At 54.5% G+C, this 17,323-nt stretch overlaps 2 protein-coding genes across 2 annotated transcripts; one reads left to right on the forward strand and one right to left on the reverse strand.

Moving 5' to 3' along the window:
- Positions 1-2,106: 2,106 nt before the first annotated feature.
- On the reverse strand, positions 2,107-13,411 carry VAMP4 (vesicle associated membrane protein 4). The gene is made up of 7 exons (XM_014874806.2): positions 13,139-13,411; positions 11,841-11,887; positions 11,489-11,539; positions 4,601-4,701; positions 4,025-4,104; positions 3,808-3,859; positions 2,107-2,807 (listed from the first exon to the last, which is right to left on the reverse strand). Exons 1-7 carry the CDS (start codon positions 13,202-13,204, stop codon positions 2,779-2,781), a joined length of 426 nt encoding a protein of 141 aa, XP_014730292.1. The 5' UTR covers positions 13,205-13,411; the 3' UTR covers positions 2,107-2,778.
- Positions 13,412-13,849: 438 nt separating this feature from the next.
- On the forward strand, positions 13,850-17,031 carry MYOC (myocilin). The gene is made up of 3 exons (XM_014874677.2): positions 13,850-14,351; positions 14,776-14,895; positions 14,983-17,031. The coding sequence occupies exons 1-3, from the start codon at positions 13,850-13,852 to the stop codon at positions 15,765-15,767; spliced, it is 1,407 nt and encodes a 468-aa protein (XP_014730163.2). The 3' UTR covers positions 15,768-17,031.
- Positions 17,032-17,323: the final 292 nt, after the last annotated feature.

Below are 17,323 nucleotides of genomic sequence, written 5' to 3' on the forward strand. Positions count from 1 at the left end.
GAGCGATCAAGTTCCGCCGCTGTTCCTTTGCTGCTGGTGGTGCCTCTCACAGCCAGAGCTGTCCCTTGGGAACGTCTGTGCCCAGGACAACCCCAGCTCTGAGTGACTTGAACCTACAGCTGATCAATACCCAATTCCAGCACCTCAGGGCAGTGCACTGATGGCTGGGGTTGTGGCAGCTTTCCCTGCCCTGGATCTCGAGTAAATGCAGGCCCATCTGGCGGCTGTAGGAAAATCTCCTCAAGAGTTCTGTGCATGGGGCCGGTGTGGAGCCCTGTAGAAAGAGGTGGGGAGCAGGGCCCTGGGAAGGAACAGCAGCACAGTCCCAGCTCTCCCACCCAAGGCCCTTCGTTACTCCCAGATCCTGTCCAACTCCTGTTTTGCACAGGACTCCTCAGGAGGGACCTCCTCCCCCCCGGGCTGCCCAGCTGCCACAGCCAGGAGGCCTCTCTGACCTGTGCCCCATGCCTGCAGTCCCCCTTCCCTCATGGGGACCCGGGGTCACAGCACAGGCTCACAGCAGCAATCCCAGGAGGAGGAATGCACTGCTTTCGCCAGAAGATGCCATTCCCTGTACAAAAGAAATCATGTGGAAAATAGCAGCTGATGGTCTGTCCTCTGCACAATACAAAAATGGGTAAAACAGACTCAAAGCTTGGGTGAAGGAGTTGTTTTTGTTGTAGAATCTCCTTCATAACATCTCCTAAGTGAAAACCAATCCCCAAGCATGCAGACAGTGCTGGAAACAACACCCCTTTCTGGTGACTGCAGTTCCCTCTGCCACCAGTCCAGGCTGCAATAAACCACAACAGCAAAGGAATATGTGGAGGACTGCTCTGTACCACCCCAAGAGCAGACATCTCTAATGGTCTTTCCAGCCTTGTGGGGGGAAAAAAAAACCCTATAAAACTTGCTTAGCAAATTCTATTCCTGCGATGTTCCTGACCAGGATTCCCATGGCACCGAGGTCCTGCTGTGGGTGGCAGCAGCAGCAGCAGCAAAGGCAAGGCTAGGTTGAGGGAGAAAGGCAGAGGCACTGGCAGGGCTCTGCAGCAGCAGGAGTGAATTAACTCACTTTCCAGTTGGCAGGACATGGTACCAAACAGCTCAGTGGGATCTGCAGCCCCCCTAGAGACAGACACAGTCCCACCTCATCCACCTTCACCATCCCTTGCAGGCAGAGAGTAGCCAAAGGCACAGGCAAGATGACTTTTGTCCCTTCCACCGAGTGTATGATGTTAAAAACAGCCTTTACTTCAGGAGAAAAAAAACTAGCTTGCCTTCCTGATTCCCACCTGGAGAGATCACGTCTGGCAGAGGGGAAAAGCCCTGTTTATATTCCAGCTGGCCAAGAGAGTTTATAATGACATCCAACCCTCCAGGCTGCCGTGCTCACTCCTAATCCCCTTCTCTGCATGGGGCAGCACTCAGGTGGAAACTGCACAAGGTCCTGGGGGCAGGGTCAGAGGAGGAAGCTGGGACATGGCACTGGAAATTCTCTGGGGCACCATTTCCCCTCTCCAGAGTTATTTCAAACACGTGCTTAGCAGGACTGCTAAGCAGAAGCTGAAGCAGAAGTCTTTTCTCTCGTCAGAAAAGACAAAAAAAGAGAACCGGAAGAGCTTGGCTCAGCTAAAGTGCCAGGCTCAGGGCTGGAAAGGAGCTCCCCAGAAATAAAGGGTTGACAGAAATGCCACCAGCACTTGAGACCAAGGCTGGAAACAGCCAAAACACCACAGTCCCACCTATGGACAGAGGAGCTCAGTTCCTGTTCATTCCAGCACAGGCATCCCTACAGCTCCCAGTGCCCATGTCTGGGAATAATCCCCACTCCCCTGGATCACAAGGAAGCAAAATCAGCTGCCATTCAGGACCACAACCACCACATCATGGTGAAGGGCTCTGAACATGAACTGGGCTCGTTCACTGTGGATGGGTGTCAGGAGAATTGTTCTCCAGCTGTGTCTTTATATAATCCTGGTGCTTGCTGGGTTTTACACACATTTCTTACTTTTGGTTAAGAACACACAGAAACAGGGACTCCCAGCCTCAGAGAGCCCTGAATGCCCTCCAAAACTTTACGAAGATATGCAAAAACTCTACATGTACAGTCAAAAATAGGTTTACTGGAATGTCTTTAGTCACAGCTGTAAGCAGCAATACTGAAAACACTGAGCTTGTGCATTCCCATGGCAGGACCAGAAAGCCTTCTGGACTGTAAAACCTAATTTCATTTTTTCTCTTTTTTTTTTTTTTTTTTGAACAAGAGAAAAACAACACCCTTGCAGTTGTCCTCATAAGAATCCATTCCCTGTAATATACTGGTATATCTCCCTTCAGACATTTATCTCCTCCTTTTCTCTGATTCAAAGACAGAGTCCCCTCTGCCTTCCACAGCAGGCTGCAGGGAGCTGCTCAAACCATATTATTATTATTATTATTATTATTAATATTACAACTCAACCATATATACAGATAGACCATAGGGGCAAGTAGCCAGCTCTAAACCAGAGACCCAGAATTCCACAAAACAGGAGGTTTGGGATCTGAATCTTGTGTTATATTAAAAAAAAAAGTCTTGACAGCAGGAACAGGTCCTGGACTGGAAAAAAGTTGTTTGGTAGTTCTTAAAACACTCCCTCAGAACTGGCTGCTTGCCACCACCTCCTGCTCCCAGGAGAAAAAAGAACTTCCAGGCTATATACAGATATCTCACTTAAATTACACAGCAGTTGGGTTATCCCAGAGGCAGCTCCACCGAAGCCTCCGGCTGCCCTGTCAGGAACGGTACTTCAGGACTATGGGGACTGCAAAACACAAAGAAAGAACACTCAGCACACACCCATCCCTGCCAGGGAGTCCCCCCATTTCTCAGTGACAAACACCCAGCAGCTGCGAGCAGAAGTGTGTTCCCAGCCCCTAGCTAAAGCAATCTGCTGTCTGCACACATGCTAGACAACATATCCTGCTACCTTCATCTCCTTCCAGCTTCCCAAAACTAAACCAGATGGGATTTTCCATCAGTCTTTCTCTCGACCCTGCTGCCAGCTTTGCCTCTCCCACTGCAAGGCTGTGTTAGAAGGACAACAAGACACAAGGGCTTTGCTGAAGGAGCAAGAACAGTTAGAGAGCTGCCCCTGGACACTTCAGTGGGAGGAAAACCCTCCAGACCCAGTGGCACAGAAGAGCTGCACTGCCATGCTGGGCTGCCCGGATCCCTGGAGCATGTCATTCTGCAGGCAGAGGGATCAATTATTCCTGCCTGCAAGAAACATGCTCTAATCATTATGAGCTGTTTGGTAGGAAAAGCAGTGACATCTCTGCTCTGGGGAGCTCCAGGAAATGCAGAGAGCATGGGAAGGGGCCAATGGCAAAGCCACAACAGGTACTTGATGGAAAGTAAGCAGCACATCAACATTGGAGAAAAGCATTCGTACACAGCAGGCTCATTGCAAGGTGGTTGATACACGTAGAGATGTTTCTGGAAGACATTGCTCTGGCCTGAAACTTTTCCATGTACTCGCCTTGGGATCACTCAGTGCCAACCCTGGGTCAGGACAAGGTTGGCAGGACACTGCTGGCTTTCTTTGGTCATGGTCAGCAGGACTTGTTTTGAGCCAGCTCCTCTGCGTGCACCCTTAAGCCGTGCAGAAGAGGAACACGGGATGCTCTGCAGGCACCCCTTAAGGCAGAGTGGAGCCCATGGAGTGGCTCCCAGGGACAATAGCACCAGGGTGTCGCTCACAGCACGGAGTGCCACCAGTCTGTCCATGGCAGACATGGCTGGGGTGATGTGGAGCTACTCACCGATGATGACGAGCAGGAGAATGACCACCACCATCGCTATGATCGCCTTCATCTGCAAGAGGAGCACACAGCACCTTACACAGGGTGCCAGGGGCAGCTGCTTCTACTTGAAAAGGAGGCCTTTGCCTCCCAGCATGTTTTCAGCTGGGAAGCAGAGCTTCTACACCCTCACCACCCTTCCACAAGCCCAGCCCTGCCTGTTCCCCTTCTCGCTCACCTTACAGTCTCGCCACCACATCTGTCTCCGGAGATGCTTGGCTCTTTTGCTGAAAGCTGCTGCATTGTCTGATAAGCTGTCTATTAAAGGAAAGAAAGGAGTCCGTTCAGTGGTGCACACACTGTCAGAGCACCCACTCACCTGTTCTAACCCCACTGAGTTCTGTGCAATAACATTCCCAACCACAGCATGATTCACCAAAGCCACAGCAGGGTCAATGTGACGCCCTTCAGCAGAGCACACAGAGAAGTCCCACTGTGCCTTCTCTGTACTGGGTGTCCTCTGAGGACAGGAACTTGCTCTGCAAGCCAGTGGACAGTACCAGAAGACAGGCCAATCTACCTTTGCTTGAAGGACCAACTAGATCCCAGCACCCAGACACCTCCAAATTAATGCCTCTGCACGAAGCAGCAGGTAAAGGTGGAGAGAGAGTCAGCACAAAGTCAGATCTGCAGCCCAAGGCTGAGCAACACTGCTCTCAGGAAGGACAGAAATGTAAGCCCAGGTCTGACATGAGGTGTTTTCAGAAGTGAACCAGGTTAACCTGGCGCAGCAGAGCTCTGTTTGACATCACACCTGATTTATCCTGCAGGTCGTCCAGCCGCTCGCCCCTTTCGATCACCTTGGTGATGTTCTCCTGCATGACATCGATGACTTCATCCACCTGGTTCTGGACACTGGGGCAGGGCAGAGGCAGTGTGAGAGGCAGAAGTGAGCACCAGAGTGAGCACTCAGCCCGGCAGGATCTGAGAGCTCACCCACAAAAATGAAAGGGCACAACAGTGGGAAGAGGTTGATGGGATGCAGAGAAAGCCAGAGGCATGGTATTGCATAGGGTGGATCTCTGGCAATCCCAGGAAGGGCAAGGGAACACAAGGGGTTCAAAGAGAGCACGGGGAAGTCAGCAGAAGTGGGACACCCTCTCTAACACGTTAAACACACAAATGCACTGTGAAAAGGCACTAATTGCTGTTGGTGGGCACCTCTGCTACAGAAGAGCTCACAAAGGGGAAAGAAGTATGAAAACCATACCTTATCTTTCTACATTTCACAGAACTCCACATCACACCTTTGCTCAATAACTTGGGGTGAAATTAAATCAGTTCCTTCCTCCAGGAACTGAGTTGCTAAATTAAATCCAGTCTGCCAGGGGCATCAAGTGGATAGCAAAGAAATGGCTGATATGAACTAAACCAAGTTATAATTCATCTTCTCACAGGTTACGCAACTCTGTGGGTAGCCTTCAGTGAACAGTAGCCTAAATCACACCAGTAGGGTTATTAAAAATGCATTTATTCATTCCACAAAAAAAAAAATACACTGGCAAGAGAGAAAAATTTTCCTGGTGGAAAAGTACTGCTCCGTTCTAGTTTGTATTTTGGAGCTAATACACGTTTGCTTTCCTGGAGATAGAAATGAGGATTTTCTTGAGGCCCGGGGGATAACAATACATTGCTTGAGACATACCGTTCCCAGAAAGGCAACAGCAGGACCTTGGAGGCAACAAAACAGAAACAGCTCCAAAGAGAAACATCCTCCCCCATGGCCAGGACACCAAGGCCCACACAGACTCAAGGCCAGTCAATGGGGCACTGCAGAACCAGAAACAGGGCTCTATCCTTGCCACCATGCCCTAATTAATTAATTAATTAATTAGAGACATAGCTTCACACTGATCTATTTCTCCTACCAGCTACATGTTTCTCACCAAGCAGGCACCTGTGCTGATGAGGGGCAGCTGCAGCCAGCAATAGTGGTCACATCACTTGCTCAGAGTTACTCTTCCAAACAGAGGTGAGAATGGTCATTAAAAGGCATTTTTCTCCCCAGAAAGCTCTAGAAGAGTTCCACATCTCTAAATATGAAGGGGTTTCCCACCTTAGCCTTTCAGGCTGAGCTCTCCAGCACCACTGCACTGTGGCTTCCAGAGCTAGAAGAGCCAAGCAACTCCTCTGAAACCAATTTTTAAGCCAACAGCTGTGATAAGGCACATGCTGGACTCCAGCAGCACATGTAAAAACGTGCTTTATTTAGGACAGCATTAAAAAAGAACCTGCCTTCTCTGCTGCATCGCAGAGTCTGTGGGAGCAGCATCTCTGAACCAACCTACACCGTGCAGTGGCAGCTCCCGCCTTCCACACTGACAGGAACCGCCTGCCAGGACCTCCTTATTGGAAGGTGGGGCACAGAAAATCCCCAAAGACCTCTCAGCAGGAAGTCCCCCGTGCCCAGGAGCCTGTTCTGATCCTCTGTTGGTTTTACAAAGTCCGAGGTGAGTGGCAGAGCTGCCACTGTTTGCAAAGCTCCGAAGGTGGTACTGAGCATGCAGCAGGAAACACACAGCAGTGCCCTTTGGAGCCAAGTGTCCACCCCACACAGGACACACATGGCCCATCCCTGGGGCACTGGGTGACAAGCAGTGACAAGCAGGCACGTTCTGCAAGGGGCTTTCCTTACCCTGGCACAAGTCCCAGCTTGGAGCTGCCAGCAATGCAGCTACAGCTTGGGGCGAGAGGAAAAGCACCAACATCTGCTACCCCAGATGAGCCAACTTGGCAAAACCTCTAAGCCTCAAACATGGGCTTCACACGCACAAGTCTACATTTGCAGTATGGAAATGTTTCTAAAATCATCTTCTGGCTTGAAAATAAAAAGATTTCCTCCCACAACAGATTTGTAACCAAGTTATCCTGGTACAACTAACAAGTGGGAGCACACGAGGTTACAGTGCATCTAAGAACTTGCAGAGCAATGCAACATCCCCTGTATCCCTGCCAGTGCAGGTCAGAGCCTTGAGGGGTGCTGCTGCAGTCCTGGGACACCCCAAAGTGCTGGAGGCAAAACAGGCTGGTAACTTCAAGCTGCTGTGGTGGTTAACAGCATTTGGGGGAGAGCTGTGGAGCACAGACCCTTACTGCCCAAGCTGCTTCTCAGCATCCTGTCTCTTCTCACTTGAGCTGCTGGGGCCCTTGTTACCTGCCCAAACCCTGGGCAAGCTGTCAGCTGTCCCCAAGAGAACAAAACATTTCACAGATGGAGAATGGAGGTACAAAGAAATCAAGGCTTATAAACTCCCACAAATGTTGAGGTGTTGACCCCCATGGAACACAGATGCATTTGGGTAGCACAGTTTGCCATCTGAGGAAGAAACCAAAACAAAACAACAAAGCAAAGAACAGGAGGGAAGAGGCCAAGTCAGGGAAATTCAGATCTCCTCACAGCACCTTAACCAGACCTTAAGCCAGCCCTTTCTTTCTGCTCTCTCCCACCCTTGACTGCTGCCCCTCCAGGAGGGGGCTGAAAAATGCTCAGCCTTTGTATTAGCCCAGCAGCTTCAGAACAAATTCAAAAATTCCCACTAGTTTGGCATACTAGACGTAGGAAACTCAAGTCACATCAAGAAGAAAATGTTTTCTTGTTTTATTTGGCAAGAGGAAATGAGTCCTCTAATACAAAGTCTATTTCCTGTTGGGGAGCTGCAGGCTTTTGACACATACACTTCATGTGCTTTACTCCTGCCAGATTTCCAAGAGAAATAAAGTGGAACAAATACCTGCCAGGAAAGGGAGAAAGACAAAAACATGAAATATGTCTCCCACGACCTTCTTTCTCATTGATTACTGCAAGTCTGATGCTTTTAACAAGGATAGCAAGCATACACCATCACAGCAACGAGATCCAATGGCACTCAGCTCACTTTAGACTCCTCTTTTCTTGTGCTCTGCTGTTCCAGAGTGGGAGGAATAAGCTTTTCCATTTGGGCCACACTGGGTTAGGTACTGAAAACCTGCCTGGGCTGGTCAGGGTGCTGGGCTAACAGTGCTGCATTCTGCAGACACTGTAAACAGCCTGTGCACACACCATGGACGTGCTGCCCAAGGCTGCTGCTTGTCTCCAAGCTGGCTGTTTGCAGCCATGACACACTCCAGTTTTCCACCCCAGTGATATTAATAGTGTGTATTTTGGTGCAAATTACACCCAAACACCCCTGACTGTGGCAGCCACCCAGGGAAGAGGGAACAGGAGAGAGAGCCAAGGCAGATGGAGGGTACACAGGCAGGAGGCCAGTGCTGCACAGCACTCCACAGCTCTCTGCAGAGAGCCCTGTTGTTCCCAAAAATGGGGTAACAGTGCTGAACCATGCCACAAAGCCCTGCTTAGTCCCAGCTGGGAGGAAAACAGCAGTCTATGCCTCCCTGAAGCCTTTCAGTCATTGAAAGGATTATATCCAACAATGATACCTGTCAATGTGGTCTTGGCATCATCTTCAGATGAAAGCCTGGACTGTGGTTGGGGCTTACTGCACAGCCTGCAATGAGCTCTGGGAAGCTGCAGTCAGCTCTTGCCTCAGGAGATCAAACCATTCCCCAAACCTTCCCCCTGCTCAGGGCCTGCATCCAGCCAGAGCCACTGGGGCTGGGAATGCTGACCCTCCAAAGCAGCACAAGGGGGATTCACAGAGACCAAGAGGTTCCTGGGGAACCCCAGCACTGTGCTGAGCCTCAGCAGCAGCATGAACAAGAACTCAATGGCACAGTTCCCTGAAAGCACAAACATCAGCAGTGAAGTGAGTCAAGCAGTGCAGAAAAGGGGCTGATTTTAGCAGAATTTTTGAAAATTCTGTTGTCTGTGATGAGAAGCTCCTTTTCTAAATAAAAGAAATCCAGCTGGAAGATGAACATCCCAGCTTCCCTTGAAAAGGCTCTCATGCACACATTCAGCACTCCTTCCAAAGCCTCAAGGCAAAGGCAGAGAAAGGAGATCAGCTCTCCCTTACCTGTTCTTTGTACCTTTGGGGAAAAGGATAAAAGCACTTTAAAAGCTGTGTTTCAGCTTCAGCCCACCCTGGGGATGAGAGGCCTCAAAGGGAGCCAAAGTGGCTCTCTCAACTACCCCAAGCAAGCAGCTTCCAGACACATCAGGACAAAGCTCAGCTTGAAGGGGGCTGACACTTCCTCCTCTCACTGTTGCTGACTGTAACTCACCTCTTTCTCCTACAAGGTTTGCAGTGTTCCCCACAGCTGAGCCGGCCTTGAGGGTCTCTGCTGCCAAACTCCACCCTGACCCAATCCATCCCCCTTTCCTGCCAAGGACAAGCAGGAAAACTTTACAGTCTTGTCCCTCATGTTTGACATGTTCCACACCTTTGCTCCCACGATCCCATCACTTTTTCCTCTACCCAATCCTCCACCCAGTTTCCTTTTACGCCCATCTTCACACCTCGTTCCTCCAGCCCAGTACTGCCATGGCCTCTCTAGCTTTGCCCAGCTATGCCTCAGCTCTCCAAATGCTCAAATTCCTCCTTAAAATGTCTTTTCCTTACAGCTTTTCAGCAGCCACCCAACACTTTCTTTGCTGAAACAAAGAAAACTGACTCACTGTGAGACCAGGCACTGATCCCTACAGCAGAAGGGCTGAACTGATCAGAAACTTCATAGTGATCTCCATGACAGGAAATGATGACTGCATGGTGTCAGTGCTTATTAAACAAAGCAATCAGTGCTGATGAGAGCAGAAAATAAATTCTGTTTTGTAACAGATGCTCTAGATGCTCCATAGATGTAGTCCCTTGATTGCCCAAGGGACATATTCCATGCCACATCCACTACATACAAGCAATCTCTGGCAATGGGCAAGCCTTGTGTGTGGGCCATTAGTCCCATCACACCTATGGACCCACCAGCTCCTGCTTAAATGCTTCTTTCACTTTTCTTCCTTTCCACAGGTGCAGTGCCCTCCTCTACCTAAGCCACTGCTCCCCTCTGCCAGGCCAAGACAGTGGGAAGAGAAGGGGAAGAGAAGGGGAAGAGAAGGGGAAGAGAAGGGGAAGAGAAGGGGAAGAGAAGGGGAAGAGAAGGGGAAGAGAAGGGGAAGAGAAGGGGAAGAGAAGGGGAAGAGAAGGGGAAGAGAAGGGGAAGAGAAGGGGAAGAGAAGGGGAAGAGAAGGGGAAGAGAAGGGGAAGAGAAGGGGAAGAGAAGGGGAAGAGAAGGGGAAGAGAAGGGGAAGAGAAGGGGAAGAGAAGGGGAAGAGAAGGGGAAGAGAAGGGGAAGAGAAGGGGAAGAGAAGGGGAAGAGAAGGGGAAGAGAAGGGGAAGAGAAGGGGAAGAGAAGGGGAAGAGAAGGGGAAGAGAAGGGGAAGAGAAGGGGAAGAGAAGGGGAAGAGAAGGGGAAGAGAAGGGGAAGAGAAGGGGAAGAGAAGGGGAAGAGAAGAGCTCCTGTTTTCTCCCACCAAAAGGGAACACAGCAGCCACTGTAGGTGCTGTCCAGCAGAGGAGGATGAAGGGATAGACATTACCCCATCTCCACCTCTCTGTGGAGGTGAGACCCCGCTCATAAACCCAGTTCTCAGCTTTCTCATTCATTCCAGGTCACGCCCTAGAAGGGAGGCTCTATCCACACTGGCTCACTCCAAAGAGCAGTTCCTCTCTACCAACAGCATCCTCACACTCTGGAGGGAACAGAGATGCCCTGAAAACTCAGGGTACAGCCACCTGCCCTCTGCCTCTTGTGCAGCTCAAGTGCCCTTCACTCCTCAAGATAACAAGCACAGCCTAATGCTGATGGCAATGAGTCATCCCAGAGCTGTGCTAGCTTCCTCCTGCCATAGAAAAAATCCCCAACCAAGAGCCACACTCAGGCTGCAAACATGACCCAATCTGAACAATGCCCAGGCAGCATTCCCCACACAGATCTCTGTCCTGGCTCCACAGAAATCAGCAAAGGAACACGGCAACACAGACCAGGGGGCTGTGAGTATCCCCACACTTCTGATTGAGTGCCACCACCACAACCTTCACAGGAAAAACTGGAGCCCTGAACAAGCATCAAGCAGGAAATGACTCAATGGGAGAAGGATCCAGAGTGTTCACTCCTTCCTTCTTGCCCCACTCCTCCTCCAGCTGTAATGGTTTCCTGTTTTCCAGCTGCTTTGACCCCAGTGAGTCACTGCTCATCTCCAGGTAACCTATATCAGGTTTTTATCTGGAGAAGAGGATGCCAGAGGAGCAGCTGCTGCCCAAAATCCATGGTCCTGCTATGTTCCTGACCACCTTCTTGAAATGTTAAGGAGCATGTTACAGGATGAGTTAAAAAAGCCTCAAAAATTAAAAAATGGTGCTAGGAAAGGTTAAAATTCAGGGTTAATGCTGTAGAGAAAGAGCCTCACAAAAGCACGGAACAGGTCACCACCAGAACACTGAAAGGGCTTCAGAAACTACAATAAGCTCCTGTGATGGAATCTCATCTCTTTGCCTCTATCAACACACAATTTCTTGACAGGTTGCATCAAAGCTGAGATTTCCTTTAGCAGTGGACATGTGGGGTAGCACATGTCAGTTAGAAAAACCCAGGCATAAGGAATGTTCATATGATGAGCTTGTCAGAAATACTCTGACAAGACAGCAGCCGGAGCTCACAGTGCCAGAATAAATTATTCTCTCTGTGACACTAAGGAACAACAACTTACTGCCTGATCTTGTCATTCCTGGGTCCAAACCTGGGTCCAGAAGGCCCCCTCCTGCAGGCAGAAAAGAGTAATCAGGACAGGAGGCACAATGAAAACATGTTTTTAAACAGACCCAGAAGATAGAGAGGAGAGAACCAACGCCTTGTGCGCAGAGAATTGTTTTCATACTTCCCACAGGTCCCTCCCACATCTTAGGATCCGTGGGACATCTCACTCTTACAAAAGGTCATACCTATTAATTCATGCTCAAGGCCAATGCTCTGGAAGAACACCCCAAAGCAATCAAAGGTTTTCATTCCCATGCCCCCAGTCTCAGAGCTGCAGGCAGGTATGACACTGCATTCCAACTCACAAGAAAAAGTCTTCCTCTTCATCAGAATCTTCCTCCAACAGGTTCCTCTGCAAACACAGAAAAACCATCTCATCAATAAGCAACCACCATCTCACACACACATTTCCTGCTCTTAGAATGCAATCAGCATCCTCTGACTACAGAGGAACCCTCTCTGCTCAAGGGACAATCCCCAGCCCTGCACCCAAAACCATCAGCATCACCCACAGCCACCCTGGGCTGTCCCATCCACAGGAAATCACATCCACTCTGGGTTTGGAGGACGTGGTTTCTCTGCCATCTGATGGCAGCAGGTGTAAGAGGGATGACCACAAGGGTCACATTCGCTTCCTTGGGCTGGAGGGCAGAGTGGTCTGGCAGCTCCTCTGCTTCACCCCAACAGGCTCCCTGGGGCTTCCCTTTGCTGATCCACTACACTCCATGAGAGGATCCAAAACCTGATTTTTAAGAGCAACCCCACAATCCCACTGAAGCCTGAATGTTTCAGACAAAAACATTTCTGCTTAGGGTCAAAAACAATCAAGAGAGGGAGGTGACACGCTAAAGGTGTGGGGCCAAGGACCCAGCAGATGGTCTTTGGGGTACCAACACTTGCCTGGGCTCCCATTTGCAAGCCTGATGCTCTGATGTTGAAGCTCACCAACATTTCCATCCTGTCACATTTGCTCAATCAATCCTGCAACACCATGCAATAGTTCCAGCCACTGCTTCCCTCAAAGGAGGAGCAATCTGCTCTTGGCAGCACGGGTTCCTGGTGTCGCTGACAGCTGTCGGGAGCTGCAGCAGCATTTCTGCTACAGCCTAACGTGAGCTTTAATACAGCTTGACCCCAGCAGGTTAAATCCATTTTGTCCAAACCAGGCAATTGCTGGGATCTCTATTCAAATGTGAGGGAACCGTGGTGACAGGAATAAAAAAAAAAAAAACAGCTATAACGCACAGGGTGACTTCACTCAAGTCCTTCAACCAACGTGGGCAGCAGAGCCAGGCCGTGTCCCTGCCAGGCTCTGCGGAAGGGCAGGAGGCTGGAGCACCCCGGCATCTCCTGGCCATGATGCAGCCTGAAGGAGCCGCAACAGGCTCCCAGAAGAGCCGTACCGAGGCTGGTGTGACACACACGGAGCGGGGCTGGCTCTCGCACAGCCCCTCAGTGACTGAGCGGCGCTGTCACGGCGCTCCGGGCTGCCGGGCCCCTCGGCTGAAGGCTGCGGCAGTACCAGGACACCCGGCCAAGACACCCCTACCGTGGGCACCGAGCCCGGCCGCCCCACGCTCAGCCCCGCAGAAGAGGCACTCACCCGCTCGCTCTTCACCGAGCCCGTCACCTCGTCATCGTTCAGGTGCCGCTTGAATTTGGGAGGCATGGCCGGTCCGTGCCGCGGGGCTCCGCGTGCGGGAGGAGAAGCCTGGAGAGGAGAGCAGGGAGTGCCCGGCAGGCCCAGGACGGGACCTGCCGCTCCCGCGCTCACCGGGCCGGGCCGGGCCGGCGGGAAATGGCCGGTACCGGAGAGCCCCCGTCACATCGAGCGCACGGCACTCCGCCCGCCGCGCCGAGCGCCGAGCTATCGATGGCGGGCGGGCCGGGGGCGGGGACGCGCACGGGGGTGGGCGGGGCCGCCCGGGATGGGGCGGCGCCGCTCTGGGATGGGGCGGGGCCACTCTGAGGCGGGGCCGCTCTGAGGCGGGGCCGCTCTGAGGCGGGGCCGCTCTGAGGCGGGGCGGGGCCGCTCTGAGGCGGGGCGGGGCCGCTCTGAGGCGGGGCGGGGCCGGCGGGCTCCGTTCAGGCCGCGGGCCGGGCCCCGAGCGGCCCCTGAGGGGTTCGGCCTCCGGCCCCCCCGCCCCGGCGTCACCCCTGGCGCTCGGCCTCGGCCAGCGGCCCTGGGGCAGTGCCGGTGCCCCCGCAGGCATGGGGAAGGTTCCGGCTCGCCCGCCCCCCGCCGCCCCGACCCTCTTCCTCTATAAATGCGGGTGCCGGTGGCCGGCGCGCTCAGAGGGGCGGTGCCGGGGCCATGCTGGGGGTCTGGCTGCTGCTTTGGGGCTCTGTGGCCCTGGGCGGCCGGGCGGACACCGCCTTCCTCCGCCGCGCCCATGACAGCTCCGGGCACTGCACCTACTCCTTCACGGTCGCCAGCCCCGTGGAGGCCGCCTGCCCCGAGGCTGCCGGCGGCGTGCCCGAGCTGCGCGCCGAGCTGGCCGCCCTCGCCGCCCGCCTGAGTCGGCTGGAGAGCCGGGAGCGAGGAGCGGGGGGCTCGGGGCCGCGGGGAGCCGAGCCGGGGGGCGCACGGGACCCCCAGCAAGTGGCCGCGGCCGCCCGCCTGGAGGCTGCGTACGGCGAGCTGCTGCGGGCCAAGTCCCGGCTGGAAGAGGAGAAGGGGCGGCTGGAGCGGGAGAAAGAGGAGCTGGGCAGGCGGCTGGAGAGCAGCGCCCAGGAGATCACCCGGCTGCGGGCCGCCCGCTGCACCTCCGGCAGAGAGGGGCCCGGCCGGGACACGCTGCGTGCCCCCGCCAAGGGTAAGTGCCGGGGCCGGGACCTCTGTGCGTCCCTGGCGCCGGCTCCGAGTCCCTGTGCGGCCCCCATGCTGTGCACCCACTGCTGCCCCCCGCTCCTGGGGACCCTGGCGGGCTCAGCCCTGCTGGGAGGTCGCAGCCCATTGCCCCATGCCTCCCTCCCCACCCCTCCTCATCCCATCGCCTGCCCTGCAGCAGAGCGGGGATGTAGGAGTCCGTGCTGATCTGGGGTATTAGTAGTTTTCCCCCAGAGACAATGGTCACAGATGTGCTCTGCTGCAGTGGGAGGGGGCAGCGGGCTCCTGCCCAAGGCACCGGCATTTCGGGGGGCAGCAGCCCGGCAGGAGCCCCCCGAGGGCGGCAGGAGCAGGCAGGCGGTGAGGGGGGCTGGCTGCGCCCCGCTCACGCTGTCCTGACCCCGCTGCAGCGCCGCGCTGGGAGCCGCAGCCCCTCAGCTACCAGGAGCTGCAGTCGGAGAGGAGCGAGGTTCCCGTGGCGCGGCTGCTGGACGAGACGGCGCTCGGCCGCCCGGCCAAGGAGGACTCAGGTACGGGCACGCCGGGCCGGCCCCGCGCCCCGCTGCTCCCGAGGGGCTGGCGGTGACCCCTCCGTGTCCCGTCCTGTCCCCGAGCAGGCTGCGGCCAGCTGGTGTGGGTGGGAGAGCCCGTGGTGTTCGGCCGCGCCGACTCCATCGCGGGCAAGTACGGCGTGTGGATGAAGGACCCCGAGCCCGTGGCGCCCTTCACGCGGGACAACACCTGGCGTGTGGACACCGTGGGCACCGAGGTGCGCCAGCTCTTCCAGTACGAGGAGGCCGAGCAGCTGGCCCGGGGCTACCCCGCCAAGGTGCACATCCTGCCGCGGCCGCTGGAGAGCACGGGAGCCGTCATCTACCGCGGCGGGCTCTTCTTCCAGCCCCGCCATTCCCGCTCCGTGGCCCGCTACGACCTGCGGGGAGAAACCATCACGGCCGAGAGGGAGATCCCCGGTGCCGGCTACCACGGGCAGTACCCCTACTCCTGGGGGGGCTACACCGACATCGACCTGGCGGTGGATGAGACGGGGCTCTGGGTCATCTACAGCACCGAGAAGGCCCGGGGAGCCATCGTCCTCTCCAAGCTGGACCCCGAGACGCTGGAGATCCGTCGGACCTGGGAGACCAACATCCGCAAGCGGGGGGTGGCCAACTCCTTCCTCATCTGCGGCACCCTCTACACCGTCAGCAGCTACTCGGCGCCCAACGCCACCATCAACTTTGCCTACGACACTGCCACCGGCAGCAGCCGGGCCCTGAGCATCCCCTTCGAGAACCGCTTCCGCTACCTCAGCATGCTGGACTACAACCCTGCCGAGCGGCAGCTCTTCGCCTGGGACAGCTTCAACATGGTCACCTACCCCATCCGCCTGTCCCGGGAGTGAGCCGAGGCTGGCTCAGCCCGCGGGCTCCTCGTGCGTGCCTTGGCACCCTGCTTCCCTCCCCATTTCCCCCGGCACGGCCGGGAGCGCGGCCTCGCACAGCCCGGGGTGCTGCTGGGGGCCGCACGCTGCCCAGCCACATCCCCCTGTGCTCAGGTGCAGCAGAGAGAGATGAAGCGCTGCTCCAGAGCCTGGCAGAGCCAGGGAAATGCCTCTCACCAGCCTCGGTGGGTTTCGGATAGGTCACACCCAGCCCTGAGCAGCTCCAGTGGCCTCCCTGAGCCCCCAGCCTGGCCACCCTGAAACTGGAGCAGGGAAGGCTCAGGCATGGTGAGGGCTGAGCAGAAAGATCCTGCCTTAAAATAAACGTTTTTCCCTCGTTGTGAGCAGCGATCCCCTGTGTGGGATCAGGGTTTGTTGTTTCCACACTCTGGCCCCGCAGAGCTCTCATGCAGAGATCCCACAAGCTCCACTGGCATCCCACACTCCCAGTGCCCAGGGGCATCCTGGAGTTCAGCCACCTCCAAAAGTCATCGAGTAGGCTCAAAAGCAGCAGAAAATACAGACACACATTGCACAAGCCTTGTTTTATTGAGGGGGAAAAAAAAAACCAAACCAAAAAACCAGCCAAGAGAGCAGAGGTGAGGAGTGCTGGCAGAGCATCCTGCGGGTGGCTTCTTGGTACCCAGCCTTTCCAGCCATGTGCTTCAGCTTTACAGGCCATTCCAGGCCAGCAGCTCTCCCCCCACCAGTCCAGAGCATGCTGCTTTATCTATTTATTGTAGAAAGCTTGTAGGAGGAGGCTTCTTTCCCCCTGTGGCATTCAGGGCAGCAGGAACTGCTGCATCGGGTCCTGGCCCAATAAACATTGCCCAGCACCACTGCTGCCTTGTACCTCGTCTTTCCAAGCCTGTTTTCCAAGGAGTGTGGTGGGCTGGTGCCCCTAGATGCACCTACAGGCTGAAGGTGCCGGTGAGGGGAGCTGTAAAGCTTTGAGCATGAAAATGCCACATTTTGGAAAGCAGCTTCTGACAGCAATACAGCAAGTATTGGAACAATGGAAAAGGACAGAGAACACAGTGGGACACTTGTGATGATCCCCTGCAGCTACAGGGATTTTCAGTGAGATGCTTCACCCCATTGCTGTCCTCCTAACACTAACACTGAAGTGTAACACTGTATACTTGCACATCACAATGAAGCATTTGGTTTATCCATCATCCCCACGCATTATTTTGGAAAAATACATGATGGCTGTAAAAAGTGAGATGATATGTGTAAGATATATTTGGTCAGCTGCAGGGTGAGCAGCAGGTGGGAGCCCAGCACGAAGAGGGAGGAGGCTGAAAGATCCATTCCTGCTCCTGGGCAGGCCCAGAGCCAGGCTGGGACTCTCACCTGAGCTGGGGTCAGTGAAGTGTCCCCATGGCCAGTGATGTCCCCAGGATCCGCAGTCAGGCTCAGCCCAGGTGGGGCAGGAATGCCTCACCCCTGTCACTGTCCCACAGGGAGCTGGGCAGCAGCCAGAGCCAGCAAACCTGCCACCAAGGATGGCAGAA

Source organism: Sturnus vulgaris, chromosome 9 (assembly GCF_052056855.1).
Source record: "Sturnus vulgaris isolate bStuVul1 chromosome 9, bStuVul1.hap1, whole genome shotgun sequence".
Classification (NCBI taxonomy): domain Eukaryota; kingdom Metazoa; phylum Chordata; class Aves; order Passeriformes; family Sturnidae; genus Sturnus; species Sturnus vulgaris.

Bases quoted from the DNA above. Each gene is read 5' to 3' on its own strand.
- MYOC (XM_014874677.2), top strand. From the start codon at position 13,850: ATGCTGGGGGTCTGGCTGCTGCTTTGGGGCTCTGTGGCCCTGGGCGGC. The intron at 14,352-14,775 runs GTAAGTGCCGGG...ACCCCGCTGCAG, and splicing joins GCTGCGTGCCCCCGCCAAGG to CGCCGCGCTGGGAGCCGCAG. The intron at 14,896-14,982 runs GTACGGGCACGC...GTCCCCGAGCAG, and splicing joins CCCGGCCAAGGAGGACTCAG to GCTGCGGCCAGCTGGTGTGG.
- VAMP4 (XM_014874806.2), bottom strand. From the start codon at position 13,204: ATGCCTCCCAAATTCAAGCGGCACCTGAACGATGACGAGGTGACGGGC. The intron at 4,702-11,488 runs GTAAGTTGTTGT...GCCCTGCCCCAG, and splicing joins AGGAATGACAAGATCAGGCA to TGTCCAGAACCAGGTGGATG. The intron at 2,808-3,807 runs GTGAGTAGCTCC...TGTGTTTTGCAG, and splicing joins TCTCCTGCTCGTCATCATCG to TCCCCATAGTCCTGAAGTAC.